We start from the raw sequence: 10,975 nt of genomic DNA on the forward strand, positions 1-10,975 counted from the left end.
TAAAATAAATCATACGTTAATTTTTAATATATCCTATTTTATAGGATTTTCACATCAATAATTTGGTAAGATTCAGTTTTTAATTTAATGAGATGTTATAACCCGTTTAAGGAATATATGGGTTTGGTAAGACCCATACCCGTGAATTCGGGTCAAATGCATGAGAAGCCTCCATTTAAAAATCAAGTAAATCTGGTGACTCCAAAAAAGAGGAAGCGACCACATCGCGACACCTAAGATTTTTGGGTTTTTGTTTATATATATTATAGATTATAATTGAAAACAATATATAAAAAATAATTATAAATATATCAAAATAAATTAAGAAATCAAATAGTAAACGAGCCGAGCTTACGCTTTAGAAATACAGATCGAAACGGGCCGAGCTCAAGCTCTATGTAAGTTAAACGAGCTTGGCTCGAGCCTAGTCTCGGGCTCGGCTCGTTTGCACCGCTACCTGCAGTTAATTGAAACCATAATGAAAATATTGTGACCGAAAAACCAATTAGATGGGTTTCTGTTGCACGCCAAGTCATTTCTTGATCTTCAAATGTGGCAATAAGAAGTCATCCTACAATATCCTCTTGTGTGAGATAATTGCTGATGGCTTATTTCGGCAACCGACTGGGAGTATGAGTTTGGGGACGGTAAGTTGCACCATATAAGGGACACTGATGCAAAATTGCGTAAGTGGTCCATCGATTCTGGCAAACTCAACAGTGAACACAGAACATTTTTCGTATTGTCGATCAGTACCTACTTTGAACACACCCTTAAATCGTTTTGACAACAAAAACATGATCAACCAACCATACATTGCAAGAACCCTATCATCAACGGCAGCATAACCCAACCATAATTCGACATTAAACAACCAACAACCCATTTGCCCCTAACTTATACAAGGCTCCTAACATAGTCAACAAACCTTTCTCAACTTCAAAAGATTTTCACTATACATACTGGTCTCTTCCAACACACGGGTCGCCTTATTTCACCATAAATATCACTACACAAACGAATCCAGATACCCATACCTATGCCGTTTGTTGAACTGCAACAGGCTAGCATAAGTCCGGTCCCACACGCCAACATAAAGCGTTTCATCATCGGGACTAAGAGACACGCCAGATATTTCGCCAAAGAAATCAATTTCTTGTCTTTTCTCATAGTTTAAGTTGGTGTTGTAGACATGAACAAAATCTGCAGGCTCTGCAACCACCAAGAACTGCCCGTCTGATGAAAAACGAACTGACCGAACTGCCCCCATGTTGCCTTTAAGAACAGAAACCGGTTCTGAAAGGTTTCTTACATCCCATACTCTGCACGTCTTGTCTTGATTGCCTGTTGCAAAGATGTTGCCACCTGGATGCCACGCCGATGCAAATGAGTAGTCCAAGTGGCCTTCCACTGTGGCAACCGTCTGCCAAAGAAAAATGATGTCATTATTTGAAAAAGAAATTATCAAAATAATATTATTGAAAGTTCTTGCCTTTCCACTTGTGGAGTCTACTAGCAATCCATGAAGATTATCACCGACTACAGTTATGAGCTTGCGATCCGGGCTCAAAGATGTATGCTGTACAAAACGGGACGTTAATTTGGGTTGTGTTTTAACTCTAATGTGTCAAACGGGTTCGTTAAAAGATATAACCAAAAGAGAAATATCGGGTTAAAAGTCACCCCTAATGTATTCATATAAACAAAACTTTCTATATACTTTATTAGGAAAAAAAGGTTCACATTTCTATTACTGTAATTATAGAAGGGCATCTTAGTCTTTTTACACATACAGACTAAAACGTCTTTCTAAGAAAAACAGGTTGGTTAGAAGATTTAACAAAAAAGAAAACATCTGGTTGAAAGTCACCTTTAATGTATTCCATGTGCATAAAACTATCTATATCACTTTATTAGGGAAAAAAGTTCAAATTTTTATTACTGTAATAAAAGAACGACATTTTAATCTTTTTACACAAAGGGAATAACATGCCCTTCTATTTAACGGAGTTAAAACATGGAGTTAACTGAAACAAGAATGAAACTAATGAACTGAAAAGAACAAAAAAAGAAACTTTTGGACTATAAACAGTAATTTTTTACAAACCGCACGGACTAAAACCGTAGTTTACTCTTTTTTTTATACTCACTTTTTATGATCTTCTAAAGTGATTCAGTGTTTGCAGGTCAGCCAAACCCGGCCCAAACCAATTTGACCCGTGCTAAAAGTATCCATGTTTTGACCCGAACCCAAATTGACCAATCAGCCCAACCCACATGACCTGTACAATTTATGAAACTCACATTCACGGGCCAAGGAAAACGGAAATGATTCACAAGCTGAAAGCCATCCATATCATACTCTCTCAAACCACAATCGTTGTTCGAGGCCATAAAGTGCATTCCACCACTACAAAGTAACAATATTAATTAAAAAAAAGTCAACACACCAACAATAATACATCTTCTATTAAACATGTACATCATGATTCATAATTACCTTAAGCTATCATATATCTCTATAGCATTTGTAATAGCATTATCTTCATAAGTTGTTCTTGTACAAAAACTTACCCCATGTTTATCCAATCTCTGCATAATTTAACAAAATCTATGAACGATCACTAAAATATTAAGAAAATTTTACTTTTTTGGCCGGGTACCCAAGTCTTGTATTATCAAATTACCTTACAAGCAAGCTCTCCTTGAAAGCCTCCTGCAACAAGAAACTCATCATTGACTGCGAGGGTACTGATCTGAGTTTGAGTGAAACCTTCTAACAAACTTCCAGCATGTTTCTGAGCCACAAAATGAATATCAGCACAGGAAAGTCTCAATAACATTTAAAAATATATATATTAAAGTACCTCAGTAGGCGCCACATGTCCAGAAAAATTGAGGATTTCTGTTAAGTTTTGAGATAGTGATGACCAATGCATGATCGAGTAGTTAGACATGAGGTATACATCATGCTTTGAAGTCGCCCATACAAGGTTCCTTAGCTGAAATAACACACACATTATTTTAATATCAATCTACTTGAAAACAAAATCTTGAACAAAGAGAACGTTATAAACCTGAAAATGAAGGATTGTAGGCTTCACTGATCGTGTATTATGAAAGAACTCGTAGCAGTTTCCACCCTTTGACTTTTGTTTACATTTCTACACATAATAATAAAGTTGTCATGATACCAATAAGTGGAAAAGGTAGTCACGTTCACAAATACGAGTACAATTATACCTTATCGACAGCTTCACCTGATAAGGGAATATTCTCATAGTTTCTATACTGTTCAAGCCGTGTACGTCTATAACTTTCTCTTGTTATATTCAATCTTTCCCATGGAATGCCTTGTATATCTTTCCCGGATCTTGCTTGAACCGAGGACGTATCCGTCACCTTCGTAAGCTACCAAACATTAAAACTTTGAAAATCGAGCATATTATATTATGCTACATTTAATAACCGAGAAAATGTGAAACTAGACTGACCATAGCATAATCATCAAGATTTTGATCTTCACCACCGTTTTCTTCTTCTTCTTCGTCCACTTCGTCTACAAAATCCGACATCTCCCCTTCTTCCGCCATGTAATCGATCTGATCAGCCTCGTTCTCTGCATCAAATCAATCCAAATTTAACACCCCTTAACCTCCTAAAACAACCGAAAAAGAACTACGAAACAACTCTTTTAAAACCATAGAAACCGAAAACCCAACTCCAAAACAAAACCCCCAAGCTTAATTCAACAAAATTGCAATAAAAAACAAAACAATAAAGGGTATGATTCATTGAGGCATTTTAACAAACAGCTGGTGTGCATGTTAACTTACAAGCTAAAAACTCTTCCAAAACAGGTAAAACAAGACAAACAAACATGCAATCACAAGAAACCCACCTCACTGAACAAATTAAAGACATCTACAACATCAATTGACCATGAATTTGAAAACCCTAATGGTAAATCAAACAAAAGAGTGTGTGTTGGTACCTGATGTGAAGAGATTGGATGGATGAATATGCAGATGAATTAGTGTTACAGATGTTTGAAAGAAAAAGAAAGAGAAAGCCCCACAAACTCTATCTCCACATTAAACCCCATCTATCTATCTACTCTAAAATCAAGAACGGTGGATTCATTTCACTTTTTTGAATACATATCACATTCTAATGTTTTGTAACATTATAATATTATATTGTACTAGACTAGATATGATATTGTATTGTGTTTTACTAAAGAAAAAATTGTCTACTACAAACTACATGAGCCCTTATAAATATCTTTTTATCCTAATCTAAAGTCTAATGTGAACAATATTTTTTAAGGTTATGTTAGTAATAATGATATTGGCTGGAACTTTTTAAAAAAAAAAAAATAGAAAGGAACTGGAATTTGAATCGAAAAGTAATCCGAAATTATAACTAATAATTTATTGCAATCCATCACGGAGACTATCGCCTATCAGTCATCACCGTCACCGTTGTTGTCACCTATAATACCACCACACCGTCAGCCTGCCACCACCTATCATATAAACTATGTGATATGAGATCATATTTTTTATAAAATAACTTGATGGGAATATTAAGATTTGTAAATCTGATAAAGATCATGAGATTATATGGAATAAAATGCCCTTAGCCACACTTCTATTTCAGTATTTTTGTGCTCTGATCTTAAATCAGTAATGAGATTCAAATGATAATAAAAAAATAAATAATAAATGGGTAGGGTAAGAACACATAGCATACTAAGTTATAAATAAAATTCTAAGTTACATGAAGTAAGCGTTTGAGATAAACAGATTTTCATGATCTCTCGGGTTTACCGCCACCACCTGCTAATGTCTGCGTAAAACACAATTGTTTGCCATCGCAATTTGCATCACCACCAACAGTAGTGGTGGCGTTGGGGGGGGGGGGAGACGAGGTGGTAAAGTTGTGGCGGAAGAGGCTATGGGGGTGGCAACAATGGAGTGGGGCGATGATGGTGTGGAGTTGGAGATTTTAGTTATGTACATGAACTATGAGGTAAGTGTTGTATTTTTTAATTTTCAAAAATTAGTTAGATTAACTGTTTTGAGGCTCGACTCATTTACACCCCAACAATATTATTAAATATTTCAGTGTAACTTAACTCAAAAACAATCAACGCAATAATAACCAAGGGTGCCTAGAATTTGAATTTGAGTAGTATCTTTTAATTTTTTTGAGTCAAAAAATTTGGAATCTCATTTTTAATGTGTATTGTTGACACTTTAACAGCTGAGTTTGAATTAATTTCATTTAAAGGAATTTGGTAATTCTTTCAAAATGTGAAGAAATTATACTAAAGTAATGGAATTTGACAACTAAACACCATCGCATATGCCAACGCTAACCTTGTTGCCGCCTCGATAGGGTACCAATGGCAAAGTAGGGCAGTGACAGATTGTAGTAGTGATAACAACAGTTATGGTTGTCGGGATAAGTGGCAACAACGATCGAGTGGGGTGACTAGTGTAAAGTTGGGGTGGGAGATGGTGGTTGGCCAATTGGTGGGGTTGGCAGGGAATCAACAATGTGGCGGCAGTAGGGGTGGTCAGCATATAGGTGGTGGCCATACTGATATCTAATTTCCTTGTAATTGATTTGTCACTTCAATTCAAAATCGTTTCATAAATTTCAATTCCTTTTGAAAAAAAAAATCGATTTCAAGTCAAATTCATTCAAATTTCAATTTCTTTGACAAATTTCACTTCATTCAAAAAAATTATGAACTAAATGCAATATATATATATATATATATATATATATATGCAGGGGATGGATCTTGCGAGAAGTGGAGGTATAACTCCATTAATCCATAACTTCACTCCCTTTCTTATGAAGTTACACACATATATATATGTTGGTTGTATTTATGTCTTAATTACACATTCAAACCTACCTAAAAACATATAAATGCACCGAGCCTACACACATACAAACATACATACACATATACAAACATACGTACCTACACACATACATATGCACCTACACAACGCACCTACACATAAGAAAGGGAGTGAAATGTAACAACGTGAAAATTTCGAGTTCAAAGTATCAACTTTTCAAAGTCCAGGGGCTAAAATTGCCAAAATCCAAACTAGAGGGTTAAAAATGAAAATTTGGTTTTCCTGACCATCGCGCTACGCGATGAGTCAGAAGAGACTCTCATCGCGTACCGCGATGGGGTGTCTGACAATGAGTGACATGTGTGCCACGTGGCACACGGTGGCACTATGTGCTGTCACGTGTCATCACGTGGCAACACTGCTGCCACGTGTCGCCACGTGAAGCGGCGCCTCAACACGTGGCAGGTCTACGCTGTGAGTCAGCAGACCTATATCGCGGTACGCGGTAGGTCTGCTAAGGAACCCATCGCGTACCGCGATGGGAGCCAATTTTTCGCCTATAAATAACAGCCATGGGATCTCATTCCAAGCATCCTAAAATCAGTTCTCTAACCTCTCTCTACAAATACCACTCTCTCTCTAAAAATCCTCGTAAAACGTTCCACGACTTCCTCGTTAAGCGTGCCTCGAATCTTGTTTGTGTAACATCGTTTCCTCAAAGTTGTGCCACCCTCCACCCACATACCAAGAAGGTGTTGTTAATGGCAAGGAGTCTCGAGAGTCATGTCAACGAGTATTGAAAATTTGGCATTCTTCGATTTGCGTGTCGAGAAGATTAAAGCAGCGTTGGAGTGCTGCTCGAGTCCCTAGAATTTCTATACGCCACTTAAGGTTAGGCGTAATATCGAATTCAATATAATTTAATATTATATTCAAGGCTTAAGCCTTAAGTCGAGGATATACCCGATACCTCGATAAAAGAAAAGAAAAGAAAACATAACAAAGAAACGAATGAAAGTATGATTATAAATATTGTTGAATACGTATATATGTATGTAAGTATATATGTAAATATTCTTTGTTATGAAATATTATTTAATGAATAAAAAGTATTATTAAATAATAAAAGAAAAAGATTACGTTTCTTGGAGAAGAAGAAACGTCGGGTTTTTCATATAAACTAAGGTTTATAATTTACTTTTAAACTAAAGGTTTTCAAGTAAATAAGAATTGAACTAAAGGTTCAATCGAGGATTGAGATATAAGACTAAAGGTCTTAAGCCGGATCGTGTATCCGACTAACAAATATTTATACTCGTACTATAGGTGCGAGATAAATAAAGGGAAAGACCCTTGGACGGTGAGTGAAGCCGATCCTAAACAGACAAGGTGAATACGCCCCCAAACTTTTACTTAATTTAAAATGAGTCCAACTTGTTATGTGAAATTGTTTACAAGGAACTATGTGTTTCTAAAACCGTTATAAATAAAGGGTATAAACCTAGCCCTCAGGCTGTGGTATACGTATGTCTGGATCCTTACATAGGTGGTACTATGCGATGTATGGGCATGATCGCACCACCCTTGGTCGTAGGACGCTCTCCTGCAGGGAGTACGGCCTTATATGTATATTTACGGGTACTTAACTAAGTCGAACGCTGCGATGTTTGCTGAGGTGACCTAGCGTAGAGGCTCATATTTATAATGTGTTATTTGACTTTGTTATTCCTAAGCCACGTTGGGCCGAGGCAGGCGTAGTCTCGAGTGGTAATAAAGTAAAAGAAATATTCTTGCGTCAGCGTGTTCACCAGCATTCGTTGCTGACGTATTTTATTACATTTTGCAGGTGAACAAAGTTAGAGCTTGGAAATGACGAAGTATTAATATCCGATGGCTCGGATTCTTTTTGTATAAGTTTAACATGGTGGTTTGTAAAACATAAACAAGTAATCTTTTGTTAACAACTTTAAACGGGTATTTTATAATTCCCGTCTTTTGATTGTATATATAAATTACACTTTTGATCCTTCAAGTTTTATAAAGTCTTCCGCAAAATAACACAACTCTGATTTATTTACAAACACGATACCAACTTATGGGTCACACTCCTAGACCCTAGATGGGGGTGTGACATGAAATTAGGGATTAATGGAATTACACCTTCACTTCTCGCACTTCTCACTGTAAAAGAACTTCTGAAATGTTCCAATACCTACACACACACATACACACACATATATATATATAGGATCAGGATCATGAGAGAAGTATGAGAACCATTTTGGACCACAAAAAACCCAAAAATAAAAAAAACACAAAAATCAAAAAAGTATAAAAACCGAAATTCTTATTTTAACATCCCGGTTTCATAAAAAAAATAAAAATAAAAATAAAAATAAAAAAAACCTCGGTTTAGCTAAATTATATACACATATGTATAATACTAGCATGAGAGCCCGCGCTTTGCGGCGGGTACTCGGGGACTAATACTAAAAGTAATAAATGAAACGAACTATAATCGGTTCAAGTTTAGGTAATTGTGCATACAAGATTAAAAACACATAGCATATATTAATACCAAAACAATGCGCCAATTGTTCTTGTAAAGTTTGGGTCATTGCGGCTTTGCGTGCCGCCATCACTTCCATTCCCGCCTGTCACCTGAACCTCGAACAGGCAAGTTATGTCACTTTGGTTCGTTTTAACCCCAAAAGTCAACTCTTGCTTCAAACCAAATTTGACCTAAAAAAGTCAAAACAGCCAGAATCTAAAATTCCAAAAGTTTTAAATGAGTTTCACGGGGGTGTACCGGACCCCGTTATCCATTTATTTGTGTAATATGTTGCTTCTGTTCGAACCCAGGAATTGTTTAACATACTCCCCACGTTGCCCCAGACAATTATAATCTCATATTGAAGCTTTTCATTTCCGTCCAAAGTTAAAACATAATCCTTCAGCTTTGTTCGTGATATCAATTTCATTTACAAACACAAAACCTTCTAGCATACATTCGGTTTTTGACAGTTTGACTTATAAAAGTCAGAAGCCGAATACATTTTATTGCATAATAGTTGGAGCATAAGGTATAAGTATATTGCATTAAACAACGCCATTTGTGAACAGACACTAAACATATTTGAACCAAATAGAACATTTTTTTAGTCACTTTGATGTCAAATTCCTTAAAATATTAGCATGAATTTTGGTTTTGTGACATCAAAACAAACAAATTAATTATTCAAAAAATGAACTACATTCATTTATACTTATATTGTAGTTTTTGTCACAAAACCCTCCAATCACCAATCATAAACCCTAAATGTAACAAAATAAACATACCCAAATTAATACGTGAATATGTAATTAAATAATAAATAAGCCGGCCTAAAGGTTGGAAAATTTCTTATAAGCCAAGCTTCAGCTTTAGACATCGAGCTGAAATCATCAGAGCTCGTTTAAGCTCGGTCGTTAGCTGATACATAATTAAAATAAATATCATTTTTAAGAAAAAATAGATTAAAAAAATTGTATACATAGCATTTGAACAAAAACAAGCAGAGAGATTAGAGGAGTTTTAATTTTCAATTAAATGAACCTTTCACATTTTGAAATGCTGCAATAAATGAAAATAGCAATATGTTCTATTGTTTTAGGATAGTTTAAACCCATACCTAATTGTAGGGATGTAAACGAGTCAAACAGCTCATGTGCTAGTCGAGATCGGGTCGCAAAAAGCTCGAATGGAAGGCTATATCCGGATCTAGAATGAAAATATCACATGTTACTTTATTCCTAGGTTTTTGCTTCAGCGATTCCTTTTTACCAAAATGTTCATGTAATGTAAAGTTTTGCATACTTATATAGATATGAAATATGTGACCAAATGTTGCATATGCATTTTATATTTACATATTTAGTAATCATATAACATATTACCTGAGCTTGTGCGGATCATTTGACCTTGATACACGCTGCTACTATTAATAGGTTCAATATATATATCTCGCTAACACACGAATGCGACCCGTTCAACGATCCAGCTATTGTTGTGAATATTTGAATGCAGCAACTTCGGTACACTTTCTGAAATTATATTAGAATGTCAAAAAAAAATAAAATTAGCAGGTTAAAAAAAATGCAATTTAAAACCAACCCCTAAACCCCATCCAACATGAAAATAACATGTACATAACTTTCATGTATAATTTTTTTAAATTTGTAATATTTGCTATGAGCAAAGTATAACGTATACCCTAGTTTACTTAAGGCTAATACTTCTAATTTGGATATTCATTAGCCAAGTTACTCAAGGATAGTACCTATTAATTAATTATACAGTAAGTGGCAATGTTGACTAAACAGAGTCCTAGTCGACTTATTCAAACAAAGTCCAAACAAAAGTTCTCTAAACTGAACGAAAAGCCAGCTCGTAGGGAAAACTAATCGACCAAAAGCGAACTAATAAGAATCTCTCGACTGAGCGTATGGGCATCGTTACTGAACCAACAACATAAACCAGATAAGTACAAATAATAAAGCCAACAAATAATGAGGCTCATATAATAAACTATCATCATAGCGTTAAACATACGAAACATACCATCATCAACGCCGCCTTGGAAGCAATGTATCGGAACCTGACAACGATAGACGATCATTATCGTAGGGTCACATGCATGAGCATCATAGCCGGTAACAACAAAGCCTACAGTAGGCCAGAGGATTGATTATGCCCAAGGGAAGAAGTATGTCTGTAGGTTGGGACGAACAAATTTAGGTTTAGGAAGAGGAGACGGCGAGAACTGAAGCTGAGAACAATTGAAATTTGGTTACGGTTACGTGGGCATGCCTTTGAATGCACGTTTGTAACCGACATGCCTTCCGGAGATTGGAGATTGGCCGGAGAGTTGGTCTCAGATTTAATAAGAATTTTTGGTTTTAACATTTTTTTACCTTTTCAAACCTAAACCGGAATGAAATATAAGAATTTTAGTTTTTTACCTTTTTAAAATTTTTGTTATTTTTTGTTTTATAATTTTTTTAAATATTTTTTAAAGGTGTTTTTAGTGGTTCAAAATGGTTCTCAAAGTTCT

The 10,975-nt window shown here is 35.5% G+C and overlaps 1 protein-coding gene across 2 annotated transcripts; it reads right to left on the reverse strand.

Annotated features, from left to right (window-relative positions):
- Positions 1-798: 798 nt before the first annotated feature.
- Positions 799-3,654, reverse strand: LOC143543567 (putative WD repeat-containing protein C2A9.03). 2 transcript variants are annotated; one of them, XM_077035862.1, is made up of 9 exons: positions 3,495-3,654; positions 3,244-3,402; positions 3,078-3,164; positions 2,868-3,002; positions 2,688-2,798; positions 2,501-2,592; positions 2,305-2,410; positions 1,493-1,579; positions 799-1,423 (listed from the first exon to the last, which is right to left on the reverse strand). In XM_077035862.1, exons 1-9 carry the CDS (start codon positions 3,591-3,593, stop codon positions 1,010-1,012), a joined length of 1,290 nt encoding a protein of 429 aa, XP_076891977.1. In that variant the 5' UTR covers positions 3,594-3,654; the 3' UTR covers positions 799-1,009. The 2 variants fall into 2 exon arrangements, with proteins under 2 accessions (XP_076891977.1, XP_076891976.1); XM_077035861.1 differs by having other exon boundaries at positions 3,244-3,411.
- Positions 3,655-10,975: the final 7,321 nt, after the last annotated feature.

Source organism: Bidens hawaiensis, unplaced genomic scaffold, assembly GCF_021521415.1.
Source record: "Bidens hawaiensis isolate Kalapana, Puna unplaced genomic scaffold, B.hawaiensis_p1.1 tig00013186_1, whole genome shotgun sequence".
NCBI classification, from domain to species: domain Eukaryota; kingdom Viridiplantae; phylum Streptophyta; class Magnoliopsida; order Asterales; family Asteraceae; genus Bidens; species Bidens hawaiensis.

Coding starts and splice junctions, on each gene's coding strand:
- LOC143543567 (XM_077035861.1), bottom strand. CDS start 3,593: ATGGCGGAAGAAGGGGAGATGTCGGATTTTGTAGACGAAGTGGACGAA. Junction 3,412..3,494: donor ATCTTGATGATTATGCTATG/GTCAGTCTAGTT, acceptor AATGTTTGGTAG/CTTACGAAGGTGACGGATAC. Junction 2,593..2,687: donor AAGGAGAGCTTGCTTGTAAG/GTAATTTGATAA, acceptor TAAATTATGCAG/AGATTGGATAAACATGGGGT.